This window comes from Diceros bicornis, chromosome 1 (genome assembly GCF_020826845.1).
Source record: "Diceros bicornis minor isolate mBicDic1 chromosome 1, mDicBic1.mat.cur, whole genome shotgun sequence".
Lineage (NCBI taxonomy): Eukaryota > Metazoa > Chordata > Mammalia > Perissodactyla > Rhinocerotidae > Diceros > Diceros bicornis.
The window spans coordinates 53,615,580-53,640,433 of NC_080740.1; the positions used below are offsets into that span (position 1 = coordinate 53,615,580).

The window sequence follows — 24,854 nt, forward strand, 5'->3', positions numbered from 1 at the left end:
TTGAGACCCTTTGGGGATGAGGCCCAGAAATCTGCATTTTTAACAAGCACCCCAGGCACACTAAAGTTTGGAAATTATTGCATCCCTAGTTTACAGAGGAGGAAACTGAGGCACAGAGAAGTTAACTGACTTGTGCAAAGTCACAGAGCTAGTGAACGGTGGAGACAGGACTCAAAACCGAGACTGCTTAAACCTGGAACCCACAGTTTTAACCTTATTGTCTATTACACTGGAAAAACTGATGCCCAGACTGACTGTGTGTATTTAGCCATATATATCGCTTTGTGTCTATTTCACGTGTCCACAATCTGTTTGCAGATTGTGAACTCTTGGAAAGCAGTGATGTGTTTTATTTTTCTCAGTATCTGTAGCATCCATTACCATGCCTAGCACCTGGAAGATCCTCAACAAACGTTGTTTGAATTGAATTTCTACAAATAATGATTATCCATCTCTGTAAACATACATACACACAGAGAACAACTAATTTTCAGGCAGCATCTTGGAACAAGCTGTAACTACTACAAACTTTCCCCCTCTCTCTTGAACTCACTCAATCCAGCTTTTGCTCACACCACTCCGTTGCCCTGGCTCTTGTCAAGATCACCAGTGACCTTGATGTGACTGAACCTAATGATCAATTGTCAGTCCTTATCTTACCTGACACCTCCTCCATCGCTGCAGCTTTGGACATAGGGCTTTCCCCCCTCCTGAAACTCTCTTCACTTGGCTTTCAGGATATTCCTCCTATCTCTCTGGAGGCTGCTGACTCTTTTTTTTTTTTTTTGGTGAGGAAGATTGGCCCTGAGCTAACGTCTGTTGCCAATCTTCCTCTATTTTTTATATGTCGGATACCGCCACAGCATGGCTTGATGAGCGGTGTGTGGGTCTGTGCCCGGGGTCTGAACCCACGAACCCTAAGCCACTGAAGTGGAGCGCGCAATCTTAACCACTACACCACCGAAGTGGAGCGCGCCATCTTAACCACTACACCACTGGGCCAGCCCACTGCTGCTTCTTTTTAATTTTTTTTCCAATTTTTTCATTGCGGTAAAATACACATAACATAAAATTTACTATCAACCATTTTTTAATGTACAGTTCAGTGAATATCAAGTACATTCACATTGTTGTGCAACCATCACCACCATCCATCTCCAGAACTCTTTGATCTTGCAAAACTGAAACTCTGTACCCATTAAATAGTATCTCCCCAATCCCCCTAGCCCCTGGCAACCACCACTCCAGATATCTCATACAAGTGGAATCATACAGTATTCGTCATTTTGTGACTGGCTTATTTCACTTAGCATAAGGACCTCAAGGTTCATCCCTGTTGTAGCACATTGCAGAATGACCTTCCTTTTTAAGGATGAGTAATATTCCATTCTATGTATATACCACATTTTGCTTATCCATTCATCCATCAACAGATGCTTGGGTTGCTTCCACCTTTTACCTATTGTGAATAATGCTGCTGTGAACATGAGTGTACAAATATTCCTTCAAGACCCTGCTATCAATTCTTTTGAGTATATACCCAGAAATGGAATTGCTGGATCATATGGTAATTCATATGATTTACCAAATACCATATGATTGCTGGATCATATGGTAATTAAAAATTAAAATTTTAAATTTTTTGAGCAATGGCCATACTATTTCCACAGTGGCTATACTATTTCACATTCCCACCAACAGTGCACAAGATTCCAATTTCTCTACATCCTTGCCAACACTTGTAATTTTCTGTTTTTTTAATAGTAGCCATCCTAATGGATGTGAGGTGGGATCTCATTGTAGTTTTGATTTGCATTTTCCTAATGATTAGTGATGTTGAGCATCTTTTCATGTGCTTATTGGCCATTTGTATCTCTTTGGAGAAATGTCTAGATGCTCCTTTTTTAACAACATCTTGCTGATTCCTCTTCATCTTCCAGACCTCTTAACTTTGCAGTGCCCAAGGGCACCATCCTTGGACATCTTCTCTTTCTACACTCACTTCCTTAGTGATCTCAAACAGCCCTGTAGCTTTAAATACCATCCACCTGTCGATCACTCTCAAATGATATCTTCAGCCCAGACCTTGCCCAGGAGCTGAGGCTGCTGTGTCTAGCTGCCTACAGGATGGCTGCACTTGGATGTCTAATAGGCATCTCAAGCTTAACATGCCCAATGCTAAGCTTGAGCTCCTTATCCTCCCCAGGAACCTACTCCTTCCACAGTTTCCCCATCTCAGATGGCAACTCCATCTTTCCATTGGCTCAAGGTAAAACTCTTGTAGTCATCTTTGACTTCTTGTTTTCTCACACCCTATCAACAAATCCTGTCAGAGCTATCTTCAAAATATATTCAGAATTTGACCCCTTCCACTGCTACCACTCTAGTGGCTACCACTCTAGTCCAAGTCAACATCATCTTTTGCCTGGTTTATTACAGTGCCCCCTTTGGTCTGTCCTCCATCTGACAGTAGAATAACCTGTAAAATCCAGTAGCAGATCATGTCACTCTTCTGCTCAAAACCCTCCATATTACTCCTAGCAAAAGCTAAATTCCTAACAATGCTCTACATGCAATCTCTTCCTTGTACAGTACATATTAAGCACATTCCTGCCTCAGGGCCTTTGCACTTGCTGGTGTCTCTGTAGAGACAGTGATTCTTAACTTTTTATTTTGTGCCATGGACCCCTTTGGCAGTTGGTGATGCCTGTGGACTCCTTCTGAGTATACTATCTTTTTTTTTTTTTTTTGAAAATGGGTCTGCAAATATCTTTGTAAATTTTATTTATTTTCCCCCAAAGCCCCAGTAGATAGTTGTATGTCATAGCTGCACTTCCTTCTAGTTGCTGTATGTGTGACGCAGCCTCAGCATGGTCAGAGAAGCAGTGCGTAGGTGCCCGCCCAGGATCCAAACCCGGGCCACCAGCAGCAGAGCGCGCGCACTTAACCGCTAAGCCACAGGGCCGGCCCCTGAATATACTATCTTTAAATCCATAAAATAAGTTACATAAATTATAAAGAAAACCATTTATATTGAAATACAACTCTCAAAATATTTTTAAATGTGTAATATAGTAATATATGTGTTTCTTATTAATTCATTAAATTACAAGAGTTAGCAGCATAATTTTGAAGTAGTTATGAGTGTAATGATATCTTAAGATATCTGCAACTATAACGTGATATGAAAATATCTGTGATTTCTACTAGCAACAACGTCACAGGAGTTGCTAATATCACTGGGATTTGCTGACTACAATCACAATTGAAGAACATGCTAAATTTTAATTAGTGAAAATAAAGATATAATTTTTTTTGCCTGAATGCTATCCACAGACCTCTGCAGGAGGTGTCTGTGGTCTCCAGGTTAACAACTCCTCGCTTAGAATGCTCTTCCGCCATCAGCCCTCACGGCTTAGTCCTTCCCCTCCTTCCCCTCCAAGCCACCTTCACAGTGAGCTCTCCCCTGAGGACTCTATTTAAATCGCATCCCCACATTTCTTATCCTTCTTTCCTACTTAATTTTTCTCCATAGCACTTACCTTCAAATACAATATTTTTTTTAACTTTTTTTTTCAATTGTGTATTTCCTTCCACTAGAAAGTCAGTTCCAAGAGAGTAGGCATTTTTGTCTGTCATGTTTGTGCTGTGTCCCCAGCACCTAGAACGGTGCCTGGCATACAGGAGACACTCAATAAATATTTGTTGGAAAAAATGAATGATTACCTCTCTGAGAACCCTACGTTTCTTCTCATTTTTTTTCTGTAAAAAGTTAATGAATGATTTGTGAGACTTTTAATAAAGATTAAGGAGTTATCATTGGTTTTATTGCTATCATTCTGTTTACATTTCTAAGGTTAACCTTAAACAGTAGCAGAGAGCTCTGGGAACCCAAGGATTCTGATGAAGCTTCTAGTCCTAAACAAGAAGTACCTTCCAAGCACTCTTTAGGGGGCCTAGGTTTCACCCAAACTCAGGGAACCATCTCAGAGGCAGAGTGCTTCCCATTAAATCCTTTCTTGCCAATACAGCAAAAAGGCCCCCATCCCCAACCAAACCAATAATACTAAGACTTTTTATTTCTGGCAGTGTGGTAAAATGCAAAACACACAGGTCTCAGGGGCAGCTGGACTAGGTGCCAGTTCTGCCACCACTTGCTAGACTGTTGGTAAGTTACTAAACCTTTCTGGATAGGTAAGGTGGGGTCTTTGTGAGGATGAGACAGGATGGCTTGCACAGCGCACAGCACAGATCAGGCGCTCTATAAATGGTCATCCTCTCCCTCTTCCATCTCTCTAGGTCGTTTTATAATTGCTTGCCAAGGTTCATGGGATCCTGACAGCTAAGAGGAGGAGCCTGTCCAGTCCTCTCCTGCATGTACACCCTCTGCAACTAGACCCAACCAGGGCAGTCCCTTGGACTGTGCCTCCACCGCCACCTCAGATGGGTGGCTGAGACTGTCATCTGGACCTCAACCATGAAGCTGACCACCTATCAACAGTTGTTTCTCCCGGCCTTCCCTTTTGCCCATGCTGGAAGATCTTGTAGATATACTCAGAGGGTAAGACAGACATCATTGTCCCCCAGTTTTTCAGTGTTAAGAGCTTTCAGGGAGCACATTCACCATTCCCAAATGTAGGCACCAGGGAAAGTGCCAAAATGCATGTGCTTTCCGAGCCAGGCCCTGCTTTACACATATAACATGTATATGCACATATATACATAGATGTATATGTGCCGAAATATACACATGAGGCCTCAGGAACCCTCCCACCATCCCATTCTACAGAAGAAAAAGAGACCCAGAGAGAAGGATTCATCCTCTTGCCCACATCAAGCAGCTTCTGAACTGCAGAGCCAGGATTGGAACCCAGGTATTGAACCATTTTGTTACACACAGCTTGCGACATGTGTTTCCAGGCACTGAGCTTGGGCTTGGGAAAACCAGCTGACCGCTAAGAGCTAGAGCCAGGTCTAAGTTGGAGGTGATACCCACAGCCCCTCAATCTTGCCAGACAAGCTTCCCCAGAGTTGGTGAATGAAGGCCAACGAAGAGAAATGTTGCACTGGCTCCCTTTGAGCTCATATTTCTTTCTTGTTGCAAAAAGTGCTTATTTCAGCATCCATCATCTCCCTCTTTGTTGTGTAGACAATTTGCCCTGTCGGAGGATTTGTGCTGTGATTATGCGTTTGTTTATTATTAGATTTATTTCTCCTATAAGCAAATGTGTTCACAACATTCCATCGGGGAATCCTCTTAATTGTCACATAAATGTCATCTTATGTAAATTGAATATCTTTCCATGGAAGGGGCTGGAGGGGAAAGAAAGAATAAACAACCTTCAGTCTTGGAGAGAGAAGGCGGTTCCTGTCCCACTTCACAACTCACCCACGTGCCTTCAAAGCCAAAGGTGAGCTAAAAAAATTATTGGATCATCTTTGAGGGGCAGCCAAAAGGGAGGGGGAAATAAAGTTGGCAATGATGTTTTGGGGATGTTGGGCCAGGCTCCCAAGTCTCCCTCGCAAACCCCGCCTGAAACCAGAACACCCCCTCCCCAAGTGGGAGCATCCGGAGAAGGCTGCAGCTTGCCCCCTACTCCTCCCCATCCAGGAGGCCAGCCCTACTCCTTCCTCGAGAGAAGGTGAGCGCGACGGGCGCAGCGGGTTGGGTGGGTGTGGCCCGCGGCTCCGGGAACCGACCCAAGGCCCCGCCACCGCCCGCGAGCCGCCCGACAGCCCGCCTGCCCGGCGAGCGCAAGCTTCTTCCAGAAACTGCGAGGATCCGAGCGCACTGTTTGTGCACCACAAGGTCAAGTCGGGAAGTGGAGCCGGAGGAGGAGGAGGGGCGAGGAGGCGAAGGGTGGGGATAGGGGCGCCCCGCTTCCTCGCCAAGTACCAGCCCTTGGAAGTTGCCCCTTGGTTTTTAACCCTTTAGAGGGAGTGGAAAGGACGAGCAAAAGGGGAAGGGGATACTCTGGGGCAAACTCCTACTGGGGCCAGGAAGAGCAGCCACCCACCCACTCACCCATCACTGCGTTCCACACCCCCCGGAAATGCGGGGCAGAGCTCGGCGCCAGGAGGCACCCGGGAGGGGGAAGGGGGCGACGAACCCGAGAGGGACCCTCTCTACGGACCGCCCCTCCTTTCTTGAGGTCGCCCACAATTTCAAGTTTCCCCCGCCCGGGATGTTAGTTTCCATCTGCTGTGGGTGGGGGAGGAGGGCCGCGCCCCCTCCCCCAGACTAGCGCGCGCCCCTCCCCTCCGCTCTTGCCAGCACTTTCTGCTCACTTCTGGCGCTGCAGAACGCCACGCGATTTATTCGAATCGCATTTTTAAACCAGCGAGTCAGGAGCAGGGCCTAGGGCGAGGGTCTTCCAGCGCTGGAGCCCCGGGAGGCGGGGTGCTCAGTGCAAACCTCATTCCCTCCGCGAGTGTCGCCTTCAGGCTGTTATTTGCAAAGAAACGTCTTTTTGACGCAGGGAGAAATGGCAAATTTTAAGTACGTCATTAATATGGCGCCAAAAGATTTTTTTAAGTATAAGCTTGCCTTTTTTTTTTTTTTAAGGTTGCGGGGGGCGCCGCCCGGGTCTGGGGCGCGAAGGGGGCGGAGTGTGAGCAGAAAGTGTGAGTGAGAGAGTGGAGGGGCGGGGTATGTGTGTGAGTGTGTGAAGTGTGAGCAGACCTGATGGGACTTGCACGGGCGCAGCCGCCTCTCGGGCCCGGCCCTGGGGACAAGGCGGGCTGGGGGCACCCCAGAGCCCGTGGGGAGTCCGGGCCCGAGGTGCAGGCAGGCAGGCGGCCCAGCAGGGCACCCTCCCCCCGAGGCCTGCAACGCTACCTGGATCCGCTGCTGGAGCCAAACAACTGGGCGTTGGGGGGGGACGGACGACGGGGGGGTGTCAGGAGTGGAGATCAGAGTGAATAAGAAAAAAGTGGCTACTCCCCCTCCCTCGCTCCTCCCGCCCGCCCCCACCCCACCCCACCCCACCCCCACCCCAACACATTTTTTTTCTAAAGAGATCACAAGGAAGTCTTGGTTTAAAAAGAAACAGAAACATACACAGGGGGGTTGGTGAATGGTGGCGACCGCGGCCATCACAGTTGGAGGCTATTTTTGGGGGGCGTGAGTAGCTTCCATGGAGTTACTTTGCGCCCACTCCTAGCGGCAAGGGCTTGGGTCTGGCGGGCTGACCGTCCCCGGCAGGGGTGCGGGGCCGGGGACGTCGCGGACCCGGCCGCCTCCCTCGCTGCGACCCCGGATGGATGCGCGCCCCCCGCCCGCCCGCGCCGGCCCCTGGAGCTCCGGGTTTCGGGAGCATCCTTCCCGCGCTGGCCCCCACCGGGGCGCATAGCCGAGGGCAGCGGCCCTCGGAAGGGCACCGCGGAACAAGGTAAGATCCAGCCCCCAGCAATGGGCCCTGCGCATCTCCACGGCGTTATTTTGTGTTTTTGCAACAGATCTGCCAGCGCTCCTCGCTCCCTCTCTCTCTTGCTCGCTCGCTCCCTCTCTCTCCTGCTGGCTGCCTGTTCTAGGAAGCCAGCGCGGGGGGGGGGGGGGTGATGCACAGCACAGGGGAGAGAGATTGCGCATGTTGGTCAGTCGTGTTTTAAAGAGTACATTGCGGGGAGGCTGAGAGGGGCGCATGCAACAACAACTTTTGGAAGGGTGAGCTTGGCGACCTTCTTTATTAATGACTGCGGCAAAGCGCCCCCGGGCCGGCGAGGGGGCGCGGGCGGGCGGGGGCGCGCCGGGGCTGCAACTTGCCCCGCGGGCTCCGGCCGGGCGGAGGGGCTGCGGCGGGAGACTGGCGTGGAGGGGAGGTCGCGTGGCCGGGGACTGGGGTTCGGAGGACCCGGAGCTATCTGCCCTCCTGTCGCCTCGAGTTTCATTTTGTTGATACGCAGCACGTCCGGGCGCCGAACCGGGCTGAGCCGGTGCACATGACCCCGCGCTAGGCTCACGTGCAGCGGGTCCGGTCCCAGACACCTTCCGGAGGCCACCGCCTCCGCCCAGTCGCCCCCTCTCCGGGCTGGGTGCACGCGGGCGCTGCACGCGGGGGCAGCATGCTCAGCTCCCGGGCGCGGAGGCTCTGCACAAATTAAACACAGTTTTTGGAGGGCGGGGGACACCCTTTCCAGGTGAGTATGGAGGGTGCGCAGCCCCGGCGCTGGGGGGCGCGGGCTGGGGGCGCGGGCAGGCCCTCCTCCAGGGCTGCGCGGGAGTCCGGCGGGGGAGAAGCGCTGGGAGAGTGGAAATGTACCGGCGGCGGCCGGAGCGGCGGGTGCGCGCCCGCGGGGCGACGGCAGGGGGCGTGGCCCTTGTTTACCTTCTTCCAACTCTGCCGGTTCGCGTCCCGCTCCGGGAACGGTTCCGCAGTGCCCTGCCCTCCGCCTCCGCCCCTGAGCCCTGGGTGGTACCAGGAAGATGTAGGCAAGTGGCTGCCCCAGGCTGGGACACACACACCTGACCCCCAAATGAGTGACATTGTAGCCCCTGCCCCCACCAAGCACGGCTGCAGTCCCTCTCTCGGATCCCCGGCCCCGCCCCGCCCCCGGCAGTGGCATCTTCCCGGCCTCACCTCCTTCCTCCCTCCCTCTCTCCCTCCCTCCTTCCCACCCACTCGCCTGCGTCTGCAGAGCAGCTCCCGCCCGCCTCCTCCCCGCCTGGGTGCAGACTTGTGGCTCCCTCCGGTCCCTTCCCGCCTATCCCTGGGCCCTCAGACACTCTCTTCTCCAGGCCAAAGAATGAGAGCGCGTCAGCTTAGCGATTCGTGGCTGTTATGTCGGAAGATAAGGATGTTTGCGAGACAGGCAGGAAGGCTTCATTCTAGCTTCTAGAGGCCCAGGACCCCCCCTCAACCCTGCCCCCCACTACACACAACCTGCCCACCCCCCAAGGGGCTTGGCTGCCCTCACTTGGTTCACCTAAATCCATCCTCCCGCCCCGAGCATCCAGTCCACCTCCCGCCGCCGCCCCTGGCCCGAACCACCTCTTGCCCTTCCCTTGCCTGGGCCGGAGCCCCCCGCAGCCACCTCCGGCTCCTCCTCCCGGCTCCCGCGGTCGGAATCACGCCGGCGCGCCTCCAGCCTGCGGTCCCGCGGACTGCCTCCAGGGGCAGACTGGAGGTGCGCGCGCGCCACCCCCCTTCCCAATCCCCTTAGCTTCTGCCGCGGGACAGGACACTATTTTTTTAACCACCTTAGACGCAGGTCTCGTGCCCGGTGCTGGTGGAGCAGAAAGGGCCGTGATTTCCTTTGCTTGGTGCCAAGAGCTCGCTGCAGTCGGCCACTGTGGTCTGTGCAGATTTCCAAACATTGCCCCCGCGCTCAGCACCCCCAACTCATCTACTGCAGGATTCCGAGACACAGAGTTTTATCTAGGAGCTGAGTTTGCAGGGGGTCATCAAAAGGCATCATGCTTGCACTCTGAGCACTGTCAAAGGGGGTGGGGAGGAGCTAAGTGGGCACGACTGACCTGGCGCCTTGTCCTTGTTGGCTGCGGGAGGAGCCCTGAGCTTTGAGCTTAGACAAGCTGTCAGGATGTCCCTTTAAATGTTTGCAAACTGAGTCCCGGCCCGGGGGCTAGGGGGGTGACGCCAGGAGGGTGATGGGGGAGGGCCTTTGGCCCCTCCTCCCAGGGTGGCGTTAATTCCCTCTCTTCACTGGTAAGATTCCCAGTAGGACATTTGGCAAAAGGACCGGGCAGGGAGCTGCCAACGGGGCCTGGCCTTGTTTCCTGGGTTCCCAGGGTGCTGGCTTCTCCCCTACCCTACTTCCTCTCTCACCCGAGTGAACTCCCCATCCCTCCTATCCCGTCTTCCTCAGGCAGGTTGGGACTCGCAGGGCAATCTTGCAAGCAGAGGAGGAAAATAACAACAGAATAACTGTAAGGGGAAGGAATGAGTAATAAAGCCAACCCAGGCAGGGAGGAGGGCTTTCATGTTTAAGAGATGCTATTTGCTTTTTAGGTCACAGGCTGCAAAAACAGGCTTTGATCCGAAGTGGGCGAATAATTTATTGAGAAAGTTTGCATGGTAGGGAAAAAAAAGGGATGTTTGTTTGATCTGGAGCCGTCTCAGTTGTCCCAAGTGCTGTTGGCTGTTGTTTAGAGTGGAAAAGCCTTTGGTTCCACAGCAAATGCCTCGCAGAGGGAAGTTCTCACCCCAGGCAGCAGGGTTCACCGGGAGTGTTGGTTTTGAAACTGTTTTGCCAAGGGTCTCACCAGCACTTTTGGAGATGAAGTGTTTAAGGATCGAGTTGTTGGGCTCAGGATGCAGCAAATGTTTCCAGAACCTTTCCCATCCAACATGCTTTTCCTTTCCCTAAATTGCCTGGCTAAATGGCCAGCAACACTGATCCGAGAGGCTGTCAGAAATCTTCACTTAGCTTTCATGGACAGGTGAGGGACTGCTGGTTCCCAGCCCCCAGGGGCACCCCAGAGGCTTGAGGTTAGGCCTTTGATGCTGACTTCTACATTGTATCCTTGAGGTTGGGGGCAGGGTGTTCTGGTTAACCCGTGTTCCCATTAACAGGGAGGTATTTGTCTTATACTCAGGACTCAGGTCAGAGGCTTCCAGAAGCGTCCAGATTCTTTACAGCTCATCCAGCAGGCTCTTTGGGGGCCTCACATTTCTCCCTTTACATTCTCTGAGGGGAGGCCAAGTCAGAGTCGTGAGGAGGGGTACCCCTGGCTCGCCCTGTCCTCCACATAGGACCCTTACCATGTGGCTCAAAGCTTAGGAACCCAGGAAAGTTCTTAGACAACCCATAGGAATCTGGAGTACCCCAGCCCACTCCAGAGCTGCAGGCCTGTGCACTGTAGCCCAGCGGGGAGGGGTATACCATCTGGAATTACACAGCCTAGGTTTGAATGCTGGCTGTGCAGTCACTAGCTGTGACGACCGCTCTGTGCCTCAGTTTCTTCATCTGCACATGGGGTTAATAACTACCTACCTCATGGAGAGTGTATGCATTAAGCGATATATTACATAAAGAAAACTAAGCCCAAAGCCAGGCATGTCGTAAGCACTGGATTAGTATTAGCTATTCTTACTCTCACTACTAATGACCTGGAGAGGCCCCAAATGCAGCTTTGACCTTTGCTCTCTCCCTTTTAGGCTAGGCCAGAGAGCCAACTCCCTTCTCTGAAGGAGGGATCAGAAGGACCCTGCAGTTGCCAGTGGGCAGCCATCTATGGGAGCGAGCGGACTGAGATTTGCTCTCTCTGAGGTGGAGAGTAGGGTGAGAAGGTGCTGAAGGACAAAGTAGACAGAGCCCCTTTCATTCTCCAGGATCTCCTTGGTATGTCCCCAGCACTGGGTCTGGAGGGAGGGTGTGGGCAGCACGTTCTAGGGAGCTGGGGGCCCTCTGGGACACTTGGGATTGCAGGTGGGCAATGATGGGTGTCAGAGGAGGGTTCAGGATTCCCTGCGCTTAGAGAAGCAAGTTTGAGGATCTGTGTGTACAGAATCGTTTTTGTAGTGGCAATTACTGTCCCTGAGCCGGCATTAAAGTTAATGAGAGATAGGAAAGAGTGGGGCTCTGACCCCTGTTTAAAGCAGTTTAAGAGTGTGCAGCTCTTGTTTTCTGAATGTCTGGCCTTCTCGACACAAGGAGGCTCTGAGGACACGTTTTCCAGCCGAAATATCATTAAATTGTATTAGCATCTTATTACACACACGCCTTAGCGGTCTGCCTCAGACAGGGAGAGTTTTTGTTTCTCTTTGAAAGATTGTGTCTGGAATGGTAAATTGCCTGGTTGAAAGCCTTTTTCCCCCTTTTTTAAGGAGGAAGACGAAATCCTGCTGTGCGTGGTGGCGGGCAGGGCAGGCCTGGTGGCCCCTGGAGAGGAGAGGCCAGAGGCCGGGTTGGGGTGTTTTAACTGCCCAGGGAGCGGCTGCAGTAGCAGGCCTGAAAGGCCCAGTGTTCCCAGGGTCAGCTGGAAGGGCGTTAATGGAGGCCCAGGGTGTTTATTTGAGTTTATTTGCGGAGAGGTCTTTTAAAGGGGGTTGGCACTGGGCATTGATGTTTCAAGTCCAGACCCAAGGCCCCCACTAAGACCAATGGCTGGTGCTGCCAAGAAAACATCTGCCACCAAATTGCTGCCCTATTACTGAGTTGACATTGGTCATTAGCCAGGAGCCCAACCAAATAAAGCCTCCTGGAGAATGTGTGAGGTTAAGACGGGGAAGGAGAGCTGTGAAAACAGCACGAAATCTTCGGCTGGGGTATTTGTTCCTGCAAGCTGCAGGCAGGCCAGCTGGGCTGTGTGGTCCGCACACTTCTAGAGGGAGAGACAAGAGCACACTCAGCACCCCATACGTACTGAGCCCTGTTATGTGCTGGGTACAACGCAAGGAGGGCATTGGGGCTCCAGCAGGGATCCAGACAGATGTGCTCTTCACTCTCATGGAACATACGTTCCTGAGGAGGACATTCAACAAGTATAGATCAACAAACGAGTTGTGATGGATGCACTGAAGACTTTGGATATCGGGGTGGTGGGCTTTCTTTAGATAAGTTACCTGGCATAGACCTCTGACATTTAAGCTGAAACCTGAAGGATGAAAAGTCAGACATGCATGGACTGCATAGAACATTACAGGCAGAGAGTACAGCCTGTGCACAGGTCTTGAAGCATGGACCATCTGCTTGTTTCAGGAAATGAAAGGAGGCCAAGGTGGCTGGAAAGTAGTGGGGAAGGGGACAGTGGTCAATATGAACTTGCTGAGGTAGGCGGGGGCCAGATCATGTAGGGTCTTGTGGTCAGGAGCTTGAGTTTTGTCCTTTGATCAGCAGGAAGCCTTTGAAAGATCTTAAATAGAGGCATGACTTGATCTGATTTTCCTTTTTTTAAAAGATCATTCTGGCTGCTGTGTGGATCCCAGATTACGGAAGAGCAATAGTGGAAGCTGGGAGATGAATGAGCAGTCCAGGCAAGAGATGAGACTGGCTTGGACCAATGTGGTAGCAGTAGAGATGGGGAAAGAAGTGTATGGATTCTCTGTGTGTCCCAGAGGGAGAGCCCACTGGACTTACCAAGGGTTGGCTGTGGGCTAGAGGATGCACAGAGAGGCTGTGGGCTGCTGCTCCATTGAGGGGACTCTAGGACACCCACACTCCCGAAGGAGAGCTTCCAATCTGTGTCTCCATGCTGGGATGGCGTGGGAGGTGCAAATGGGCTGGTGCAGATGGAAGGAAAAGGGGACCCTTTCTTTCCTAGAGCATCTTTTGTAGGTAGGGTTTCAGGAGCACTTTCTGTCCCAAAAAGCAAGTGCCTTGTGATGCTGAGATTCTCCCAGAGCAGACCTTCCTTTGGGAGAGATTGGAGGAGGAACCAGGGGAGAGGGGAAACCAGAGGCCAAGATCAAGTCTTGGCACCCCTGACCCCAACCTGCGTTTGCAGCCCTGGATTTCAGCTCTGGTAAAGGAGTCCTCCCTGTCCCCCTGACTGGGTTAGAAAGGGGCGTTGATGGGGCAAAGGGCTGTCCCACAGGGGAGCCCAGGCCTCATTGGGAGCTTCATTAGCCACTAACAGTGGGGAGGCAGGGAGGACTTTGGAACAGACTTGGTTCAAAGGAAAGAAGCTTTGCTCACAAAACAGTGGCTTCCCTCTGAAGCCTATTATTGTTCCAATTAAGCCACTACAAAATCTGCTCCCTTAGTAACACCCTGCCCAGGAGAACTCTGGGGTGTTTCATGGAGGGCAGGTGGATGGGGAGCTGGCTGAGGATGGGGTGCAGGGCTGCATGCTGACGGGTCACCTGTTGGTCCCTGGGCAGCAGGAAACAGCATTATGAGAAGGGCGTTGGCAGTCAAGGGGTGCTGTTACAGGGGGCCTTCATGACTGTATGGAGTTACTGCCCCCTCTGAGGAGCCCCTCGGGTGGGCGCTGGTAGGAGGACTCTTCACCTGGCCCAAGGCTGCTGTGGTATTAATAACCAGCACCTATATGGAGAGCCAGCTGCTGTGCTAAGGGCTTTACGCTGCGCTCATTTATTCTCGCCAGCTGATTCTGGCCCACAGATGTGTTTAGTTTGGCCCTCTCAAAGTGTTTTAAAAATTCTGAATCAGTTGCCAACATTTTAAGTTGAAGAGATTTATGTAAAAATCCAGATCCAGCTTGTGTCCTCTGGGAGGTGTGTCTTTCCCAAGGTCCCTGGTCTAGTGAGGGGTGGAGCTAGGATGGGAACTCGTCCCCTCTGAATCTGGAGCTCCTGCTTTTCTGCTACGGGAGACCGTGGCTTGGAAGTGCCCTCTTTGCTGGAAATGAAGAGAAATGCAATTCATGTACAGGATTGCGGGAGAAAACAGGTGGGTGCATTTTTATAGCACCTGTCCCTCTGCTCCTACCCTACCCGTGACAGGGCTGGGTTGGCAAGATGTAGGCCAGAGTCAGGGTTCTGTTATAGTCACCTTTGTCACTCAGACCTCAGAGGACAGTGAGGATGGGCAGCTGTGGGTGGTGGAGCATTACTGCCCCATTCAGTCCGTGACCTGGGCCCCTGGGCCGCTTGCACTCTGCTGCACAGACTCAGGGAAGTCTAAAGGTTAGGAGCAGGGTCTCCTGAGTCAGACAGACTTCTTACAAGCACTGCGATCTTGGGCAAGTCCAAGCTTCGTTTTCCTCACCTGCAAAAGTGAAGCAGCCGTCATGCCCACTGGCACCAGGGCTGTTCCAGGGGTCTTGTGAGGTCTTTGGATACCAGGGCATCCCCTTCCCCTACCACAGCGAATGCTTAGCAATTTTAGCTCTCGTTCGTGCCTCCCCTGCATCCGTGCTGCTCACACCACCAGGCATCCCTCTGTACCTCCATGTCCTCTGGAGAGCACTCTGCCTGCACCTTTGGAGCTGGGCAACAAGCAGCCCCAGTGAACCTTCCTGTCATCCTGATCCTGCTGTTGGGGGACAGTGGGGTAGAGAGAACCTCCTGGCTGAGGTCAAGAGGTCATTCAGAGATCTGAGTTGCCATGCACTGTCTTAGACAGCTAATGCTCCTTCGTCTCTGCAGAACCACAGTAACATAAGGGGTACCCCGGGGCTTGGCATGAGCAGACTTGGGGTGGCAGCAGGTGGCAGATGGGATCCCAAGTGGGAATGGGGAGCCTGGTTGGCCTGTAGCTGGGCTGGCTGGGCAGTGGCGCTTTCTCACTATGGATACTGGCTCCTTGTGCTTTGCTGTGGGTCGTGAAGCAGACCAGGTTCCAGACTAATAGGGACATGGTGGAAAGCGCTCTGGGCCCCAAGCCTTAGATCAGTTCTCACATCAGGACTCAGCCACTGACTAGCTATGAAACAGGTTAACAAGCCACTCGGTGTGCTCCCCTCCAAAAGGGGGATAAGAACAGGCTCTGCCACCCAGGACTCTGCAGGATTAGAGGAAATGGTAGGAAAGCACTTCCAACAGGCAGGAGCTGATGAGGGCACCAAGGCAGCTCAGTGTGGGCTCAGGGATCAGACCACAAAGATTCAAATCCCAGGTCAGCCAGTTACCAGCAGGACAGGGCACTGAGCCTCCCCAGTAAATGGAGGTAATAGCTCACAACTCACTGGGTTGTTGGGAGCATGAGATAGCGGACATAGTGTGGTGGAGGAATGAGCTCGGTGTGGGAGAGCTGCCCATCTTACCTTGAAGTTAAATACTGCGGTGAAGATAAAGTTGGCTTGTACTTGTATCTGGAGAAGAGCTTTGGGGGAGGGAGGGCAGTAGAAGAGCTTTGGGGGAGGGAGGGCAGCCCAGCCCAGGACCAGTCACCCTGGGCCTGGTGTCTCGTGGACCCAGCTTGGAGCCTCGCTGCCCCCACCCCATTTCCACAGCCCTCTGGCCGCCACTCTCAGGATGTGCCCTCAGTGCTGTCTGGGCAGGCTTGTCCCTCAACTCAGATAGCATGGTCCTCCTTGAAGAATCAGTCTTGTTTCCTCTGCCTTCCCTCCTACGCACCCAACCCAGCAGGGCACCAGTTGCAGCTGCGGTGGGAGTGGACTCGGGTAGGTCTGCATCACCTTGAGGGGAAGCTGAGGCCAGGCAGGTCCTAGTTGCTGTTCAGTCTGAGGCTGCTGACTCTCCTTGCCCTCCCTTCTACATCATCCTGAGCGAGGCTCCTGTTCCTCTGAGGCTCTGGGCTCAGGAGGTGGGAGATGCAGCCTCCTCTCCCACCCTCAGGGCCCCCGTGGCGGGGTGAGGAGAGATCTAGGGCAGGGTCTTGTTCTCATTCTTCTGCTGCAGCGGGGTGAGTGTGGGGAGTTATGTTATCAGGCAATTTTCTGAGAGACTGAGGGTTTTCCAAGCCGCCTGTGAGTATAATGGGGCCTGCCTTTTGTTGCAGATGGAAGAGAAGAGGCGAAAATACTCCATCAGCAGTGACAACTCTGACACCACCGACAGTAAGGCCTTCCATTTGGGGCTCCTACAGGGAAAGCATTTGACTAATTATCAGGCCCACGGGCCCAGGTCGGGGGAGGCTGCCCGTGGTCTCAATGTTGATGAAAGCGTAAGTCCCATCATGGCCTCCAGGGTTTGCCGTCCTCTTTGCTCTGCTCACCTTTACCTCAGGTCTCAGTGTTTTGCTCTGGTTGGAATAGGTCAACTCCCCTCTGGACCTTTGCCTATGCTGCTCCTGGCTGCTAGGAACACGTCCCTCTCTCTCTGGCCCTCCTGTTGCATCAGGGCCCTATGGGAGGTCTCTACCCAACAGATAGAAAACCTATCACTCTTTATTATAATTCCCTGATAAGTATCCTTTCCTAACCAGTGGTAAGCTCCTTGATAAGAGGGGTCGTGCCTTGCTCACTGCTCTATCCCCAGCTAGATCAGCACATAGTAGGTGTTCAGGAAAGGTTTGCCAAAGAAATTAATGAAGGAGTCTGACCTTCATGGGATCTTGGCAATAGAATCTCAGAGGTAGACTTTTGTGTGGGTTGGGTGTGTGAATTGGATGTCTGGGACGTGGGGGGCATTGTCAAGGAGAAAATGGGGCTTAGGGAGCCTCCTCTGAAATTTGGGGGAGAGAAGGGAGGTTTGTGTAAGGTGAGAGCTTTTCTCTGGTACTAGAAGGCAGCTCTACTGAGCTGCCCCAGGAATCTGGGCCTGCAGGAGTTGGTTGGAGTAAGGAGTTCCATTCTGCCCTGTGCAGGAGAGATAGGCTGCCAGGAGGCTCCCTAGCTGTGCATCCTAATGGAACCCCAGGCTGAGGAGGAGGCTGGACTGCCAGGGAGGCCGGACCTGGAGCCCTGCAACCGTAGACCTCAGTTTGTTCACGTATGTGGTGAGCAGCTGGGACTAGGGAGATCTCCAAGCCCTTAGAGCTCCCGGAGTTCCGTCCCCACCCCCAACAGCCTGAGGACGGGTACACTAGGATGTCCGGTCAGGGCGCAGCTCCTTCCCGACCTCCAGGTCTCATTCACTGACCTTTGGGTCTGTTAGTTCAGCTTGGCTCTGGTGTCTCACCTGGCCAGCCCTTCCTCCCTGCGGCAGCAGATCACAGCGTCTGGCCCTCTGTGGCTGCAAACCACGCTGCCTGCGGCCTGTCTCAGTAGAGCCAAGAAGAGCCGCATTCTCTGCTTCTAACTTGATTGCAGGCAAAGGAACCCTTGAGGGCCAGGCACCTGCAAGGGTGGGCGCCTGGGCAGCTGAGCCCTGTAGCTGTATCAGAGTTGGGCCAGGCTGAGGCATACTCCCTTCCCACCAGCCCCCACCACTGTACCCACCCATGGCTGCTGCTCTTCTGACCCGTGGGGTGGAGTCCACAGCCTGCAATCCAGCAAGGGCCTTGAACCCTAATAATAATAGCTAATGTTTATTGAGGTAGGCCTTTGTGCCAGGAACTATGCTAAGACTTTCCCAGCATCCTATCATTTAATTCTCACAACAACCCTTTGAAGACAGTTGTTCTCGTGCCCTCATTTTATAGAAGAGCAAACTGAGGCTAGGAGAGATTATGTCATTTGCCCATGGTGACAAGCTAAAGTTAGTAAGTGGCTGAGCTAGGGCTCAAGCCTGGTCTATGAGTTTACTCTAGAGCAGCACTCTTCCCACTGCCCTGTTTGACCTCTGTATTCCCACTGGGCATTGTCCCAGAGTGCCTAACCTGGGGCAGGGGTGGAGAGGCCATGGAAGGCTTATTGTAGCCCTCTTTCACCAAGGAGGAAGCAGAGGATCAGAGAGGGAAAGGGACTTGTCGTGGGTCACACAGTAAGCTAATACTGAGTCCTGGTCACTGCCTTTTATTTAAGCCCCTTCTGGTTGGTTGAGTGGAGGAGGCATCATGTCCCCATTCATCAGTGGAGAGGCCCAGAACAGAGAGAGTCCAGCAGGTTCTCACAGAGTTCGCCACCTTCTGAACATTCAAGCCAGAGCTCTCCTCACAGGCTTCCTATCACTGGACATGGGTGGGTGATGTTCCGGGCCTTCCAGAGGCGCCTCATGGGCTGTGCTCTCCCTGCAGGTCACGCTACGTCAGCATCAAGATGCTCCAAACTGCCCAGCAGCACCAAGTCGGGCTGGCCCCGGCAAAACGAAAAGAAGCCCTCAGAGGTGAGTAGTGACAAGTGTCCTGGAGAAAGATGATGCAGAGGTGGGGAGGTGGCAGGAGGAGAGACCTGTGGAGAGGGAGGGTGTGCAGGGTGAGAGCTGCACCTGAGCTCTGCAGGGGGTGGGGAAGAGCATTCCTGGTGGAGGGCACAGTCATTGCGAACCGAGGCCAGTGTGGCTGAGTAGAAGGAACGGGAGGAGGGGGGTGGGGATGCCAGTTCTCATAGCCTTGTAGGTCCTCATAGGCTTGTAGGTTGTAAAGATGTTCCTATTGATCTGAGCGAGAGGAGGAGCCTTTCAGGGATCATAAGCAATGACGTAGTCGGATGTTTTAATAAAAGGTCCCACTGGCTGCTCTGAAGAGAAGGGAATATGGGGCAGGTGTGGAAGCAGGGAGGAATCTTTTGCAATTATCCAGGAGAGAAATGGTGGCTTGGCGCCTGGTGGTGGCAGTGGAGTGAGAAGCAGTAGGACTTGAGACATTTTGGAGGCTGAGCCAAAGGTGACAGGATTCGCTGATGGAGGGGTGAAGTCCTCAGAGTCATCTGGTTAAGTCATTCACTCCTTATGCACAGTTCACACGCATCTGCATTTGAAGCCTTCCTGACATTGCCCTGGGCTGTTTCTTGTGGCAGGTAGAGGTGTTTATGGCTCTGGAGCCTTGGAGAAGAGGGTTGGGGGTTGGGGGTGGGTAGGCGAATGGACAGCGGGATCCTGCTTCCTGCAACCCCTGAAAACTCACAGCCTCGGGCCTGCCCCTCCCTCTTAGGTCTTCAGAGCACTGCACTGGACTCAGAGAGCCCTTGGCACAGATGAGGCTGCAGGATCATTGAGTGCCTGAGAGGGGGGCAGTTTTGAATCTGGCCCTTAAGAGAGACATTGTTCTGTAGCCTCTAGAACAGCCAGGCACAGAGCTGGATGGTTTACTTTGTTAATCCTTAAAAAAGCCCAGAGTTCTTAGTCCTCCTGTATAGTAAGGAAACTGAGGATCTCAAGGTTATATAGCCAAGACCTGAAGTTCTTGGGGCCAACAGTGCCAAGGGTGGGAAGGCCCACAGTTGTGGGGCAGACCCCTTGGCATGGGGTGGAGGAGGGTATCTTTGTTCTGAGCCTGGCGCCCTCCTCTCCCTGCCTTTACTGCAGGGGCAGTCCTGGCATAGCTGTCGATAGCCAGCCCCTATGGGGGTCTTCCGCACAACCTTGCATTTGAAAAAGCACTCTCTGCCTCCTCCACCTTGTTTGGGAGCTGGCCTACCCTAGGACCCTCCCTCTGTGGACCTTTGAGACCTAATGCCTCCCATCCCCATCCCCCAACATAGTGTTCTCCCTTGGCCCCATGGGGGAGGGGTGGAGATGAAAGGAGATATCTCTTGGAATGCAGTAAGGACTGGGGGCGGGGGGGGGGGGGGGGGGGGGGCGGGGACCGGTGGTAGGCATGAGAGGTTGCAGTTCTTGAGGCTCTTAGTGCCCTCCTGGTGGATTAGCCCTGCTCAGTGGGTGGATGGGATGTGCTCAAGTGCACTGGAAAGTAGGAGGCAGAGTGTGCTAGGGCCCTGGGAGCCCCTGGGACCACCACTCTACTCCTTCAGCCTTCAATCCCCTCGCGCCCCTTATCCCCCACCTCCACCCCCATCTTGAGACCCACAGAGGCTCCCCAACTGCTGGTTGAATTAGTAAAACAATAGCCACCTTTATGTGTCTTCCTGGTCCTGGGAGGCAGGAATTGTCATGCCCATTTTCTCAGAATCCCACCTGCCTCCTGCTTTCAGCAGCTATTCAGGCTGGAAAAGGGAAGGGAAGTTCCGTGGAACTTTTGGGGCTGGCTCAGTCCCCTGACTCTCCTTCCCTGCTCCCTCCAAGCACCAGCAATAGGAGGGGCCCCCTCTCACTGCAAAGATCCCAGGGGCAGGGCTGCCATCTACACCCAGGATAGGCCGCTGGCTGGGAGGAAACAGGTGTCAGTGAAGGCCGAGGGGAAAGAGTGATTTGCATGGGGCTGAAAATTCCCCTGCCTCTTGGGTTTTCCAGAGCAGAGCCTTTGAACCTTGCTCCACCTAAAAATAGAGTCAACCATTGTAAGGGTGTTGATGCCCAGCCCTGCTGGGGCCTGGCTGTGCATGGCCCTGGGTTTGGGCCCCAGGAGCCTCAGCAGGAGGATCTGAGGCTTGACTGGAGACACTCGCCCTCAAGTCCTGGGCTCCAGGAGGGCTGAGGAAGTCTTCTGTGCCTTGAACTGTCGCCAAGGACAAGCTTCTCCTCCCAAAGCAGGCTGGAGAGTAGCCTGTGAGGTTTCCCTCATCCCCTATGTGAGGAGGCTGAGCCATAGCCAGCATAAATTCCAAGTTATCTTGGGGCAGAGAGGAAACCATCAATGAAACGTTCCAAATTATTTGGCTCATGAGAAGGCGGAGATGAAAGCAAGGATTTGGCGGCAGATAATGTTTGCACTAAATCTCCTTGCTGGGTTGTTCCCTTCTCTTTCTGTGAACAGGTTGGAGAAGAGGGCCTTTATAGTCTGCTGGGCCTGGGGGCCGAGGGCTTTGGACACCCTGTTGAAAGGGGGTCTGGGAGCCCCATCTGTGCAGTCCCCTGGAGTAAGAAGCCTGCAGGGTGGTTATCAGGCTGATCACACAGCCTGCTCCCAGTCTGGCCTGAGTTCCTAAGCAGAATGCTTGCAAATTGATGTGTGTGGTGCTGGAGCCGTGGAACCCGTGGTTCACTTCCTCTCCTCATCTCTGAATGTGGACAGTGATGGGATGGGGGTGGTTTGAAGACCAGAGTGCTTAGCATAGCAGCAGCATTACACATAGTGAAGCCAGTAGCCGTGGAAAGGGCTGGGGTTGGGTTTCGATGAGAGCAGCGGGACTGCCCCTGTGATGACCTGCCAGGGGCTGCCCTTCCCAGTGCACCCTGAGGGTGTGAATCAAGGGGCACCTCTACATCAGAATGAGGTGCCCTGGGGTGGGAAAAAGTGCTCTGATCAGGAGTCAGGACCCTGGACAGGGCTGAGACCTTGAGGCCCAGCTTCCCTTCTGGCCCTTAACCAGTGAGTGGGTGGCCTCCCTCAGCCAGGGTGAAGGAGAGTGCAGGCCTCATTACTGGGCCCTGGCATTCCTGGGAGGCTGGCTTAGAATTTTTGGTAGAAGTGCACCAGGTCTGAAATTGGCGCCAGGATCCCCTTTGGCAGTGGAGGAAAAGGTGGGGCTGACCCCAGGGACACAGACTGCTGCCTTCCTCTGCTCTGCCTGCCTGCAGGATCCCAACAAAGCTGAGATCTGTCCCTTGGGGCTTAAGTTGGCCAGGCCGGTCCTGAAAGAGGGGAAGGGATTAGCCTGGCCTGGGGAGGTGGCATTAGTGTATAAACCATGCTGAGGCCTTGGGTTTCTGGCCTGGCCTGTCTCACCAAAAGGCATAACCACTATTGGTGCTTAACGCTCTGTGGGTCATATCTCTGAGAATCTGATGGAGACCACAGACCGGAGACTATTTTTTAAATATCAATACCAGACCCCTCCCACTTCACCCCCAAGATTTCTGACTTAAATGGACTGAGATGGGGCCCCAGGTACCTGTTCTTTTTAAAAGCTCTCCTGCTGGAAAGCGGGGTTCAGAACTACTGCCATAGACCTTTCTCTTTAATTTGCCAAGACAGGAGTTCCTGGCTTGGTCCTCACTGGAAGACCCTGAGGTTGAAGGAGGAAGGGGAAGCTTTCCAGCCTGGTTCAGTGACCTAAGCAAAGGCAGGGCGTGTGGGTGGGGGCAGTCCCCCGGTTTGCACCCTTCCCCCACAGCAGTCCAGGACTGACAGGTTTCTGCCAAGCCCTCAGCCTGGCAGGGGGGTGAAGGGCAGTTCAGGAAGGGACCCGGAGACCAGCCCTGTGGTTTTGAGGCTGTGTCTTTCTCAAGCCTGGGGCAGAGAGGCAGATGGAGGGGCAGACCAAGCGGTGGGGGTTTCCCCCAGGCAGGCTGTCTTGAGGTAGAAAGCTATTTTCAAGAAGTCAGAGTCCCCAGAAATCATCCAGTGGGCAGGGACATGAGTCTTTAGGACCCAGGCGTTACTGATACTGATTAAACTCAGCAAGCGCTCAAGAGCACCTAATAGGCCCAGCCCATTGCTAGGGGGGACAGAAGATGTAGGCTCTGTCCCCAGGGAGCTTGTCCTCTGACTGTCAGCAGGGTGCAGGTGCTACACAGGAAAGTGTCTGTTACGAGAGGTGTAGCCAGCTTTGCCACTGAGGAGCTCTGTGACCTTGGGCAAGTGACTGTTTCTCTCTGAGGCTTAGGGTCATCATCTGTAGAGCCCTGCCCCAGACCTTGCCATGGAGTTCTGTTCTGTAGATATGACTGTCCTTTCCTGAGGCCTGTGGAGCCTGGCGGTGGGGGAGATCCCGGAAGTGAGTGGAGGTGAAGCTGGCCTCTCTGGGCTGGAAGCCTGGATGGTCCCAGAATAGGATGGGTGGGAGTTTGGATCCAACTATTGGCTCTTTTGTAGGCCCTGGTGACAAATCAGTATATCCCTAAGGAGAGAATGGGGCCTCTCTGCAGCTTCCACAGGGGCCCTTCACCAATGTGCTCAGCCTCTTGCCCCTGGAGACAGGGCCTGGGAGAAAGAGATGATTCTTGCAAACAGCCTCTGCCACCAGTGGGGTGTCCCCCAGACCCGGTGTCCGTGAAAGTTCTATATAAGGATGGCCTACCCCCTGGAAAAGGCAGAGAGTGAGGGGTGAGGATGCAGCTTATGGTCTTGACCCACTGCTTTTAGAAATGGGACCCTTCTACTCTGGGTGAAGGCGGGGTGGCCAGATTGTGTTGGGGTACAAAACCACAGGATAAATAAGATGCCTTCCTGGAGGAGCAGAGGTAAAACAGGAGAATCAAAAAAAAGGTTGTATGCTCGGCCCTGTGGTTTCAAGCTGCGTTTCTAGCCAACAGTTTCTCTGCTACCCTGTGAGGGGGGCAGGCAGTGAGGGGAGAGCCCTTCCGCTGGGCTAAGCGCCTGCCTTCTGAGACTCCCTCCTACCGCCTTCCTCTGGGGTGGGGGGCAGAATCCACTTCTAGTATAGTCGGAAACATTGCTGCTCCCGCCAGCTGGAAAGGCCTCCTGGCCTCTGGGACTTGTCTTGCAAAAGAAATGTGTGTAATAAATTCTCTTTAAGAGCAGGAAGTGCTGTTATCCTTGTGAAAGAGAAAGAGATGCTGAGTGTGTGTGTGTGTGTGTGTGTGTGTGTGTTTTTTAAGTGTCTGACCAAATTAGCCTAGTGGTAGCTTGAATGGAACTGGGCAGAGGGTGGCTCTTCCTACAGCCCTTCTCTTGGGTTTTTTCTTGTGTGTGTGTGAGGAAGATCAGCCCTGAGCTAACATCTGATGCCAATTCTCCTCTTTTTGCTGAGGAAGATTGGCCCTGGGCTAACATCCGTGCCCATCTTCCTCTACTTTATATGGGACGCCGCCACAGCATGGCTGACAAGTGGTGTGTCAGGTGCGCACCTGGGATCCGAACCTGTGAACCCTCTGGCCACCGAAGCAGAGCGCGCGCACTTAACCGCTATGCCACAGGCCGGCCCCTCTCTTGGGTTTTATACCCAATTTTAAGTATCTAAGTTTGCTCTTGGCTGATACTCTATCAGGTTCCAGCCCAGGAGAGATTTTTTAAAAGAAGAAATATTTGGCTGGTTTGCAGGCAGTATTGCAGTGGTTAAAGGCCAATGCAGACCTCAAACAAGTGGTTAAACCTCCTTAAGTCTCAGTCTCCACATCTGTAAAATGGGGGTAATATGAATTAGGTGAGACTACATATATAAAGCATTTAGCATGGTTTCTGGCCTAACAGGGCAATTACTTTTCACCATTAGCTATTGTTTCTACTGAGATGAGATGCTTAGGGAAAAAATTGTGATTTAAAATGTATCTGGCAGTAATTTCGCTTGGCTCTTTCAGGATAGACCCTCAAACATCCTTTGGGGGTTTAGGGGGAGGGTGCCACTCCCAGCTTTGTGTTGGGACTCCTGATGTGGATACAGGTCAAGGAGAGGCAGTCCTGGCCAAAGCCGTTTTCATTGGCTTTGGGACAGTGAGCAAGACCAGTTCCTGAAGTCTGCCTGGAGGAATCTTTTGGGCCAGCCCCCTGCCTCCACTCTCCCTGGTAGGCGGGACAGGAAGCGTCAGAGTTTAGTCATACTTCACACAAATCCTGAGATTCATTCATTCATTCACTCACTCATTCCACAAGCATTTCTTGAGCACCTGCTGTGTGCCAGGCACTGTGCCACAAACAGGCACAATGATAAACAGGAGACATGCAGTCTCTGCCTCTCTCAGCTTGAT

At 53.0% G+C, this 24,854-nt stretch overlaps 1 protein-coding gene across 16 annotated transcripts in view; it reads left to right on the forward strand.

Moving 5' to 3' along the window:
• Positions 1–5,761: 5,761 nt before the first annotated feature.
• The window catches only part of JADE2 (jade family PHD finger 2), a 49,065-nt gene continuing 29,972 nt past the window's right edge, over positions 5,762–24,854 (forward strand). For 2 of the 16 annotated variants that reach the window (XM_058540490.1, XM_058540528.1), the window contains exons 1-5: positions 7,007–7,391; positions 11,118–11,301; positions 12,860–14,313; positions 16,327–16,384; positions 18,445–18,533. In XM_058540490.1, coding sequence (XP_058396473.1) covers positions 14,269–14,313; positions 16,327–16,384; positions 18,445–18,533 — 192 coding nt within the window. In that variant the 5' untranslated portion in view covers positions 7,007–7,391; positions 11,118–11,301; positions 12,860–14,268. Of the gene's footprint in view, positions 5,810–6,192; positions 6,500–7,006; positions 7,392–7,612; positions 7,667–8,079; positions 8,140–11,117; positions 11,302–12,859; positions 14,314–16,326; positions 16,385–18,444; positions 18,534–24,854 lie in introns of those variants that run through there. The other 14 variants (XM_058540523.1, XM_058540533.1, XM_058540493.1 and 11 more) reach the window with 13 other exon arrangements.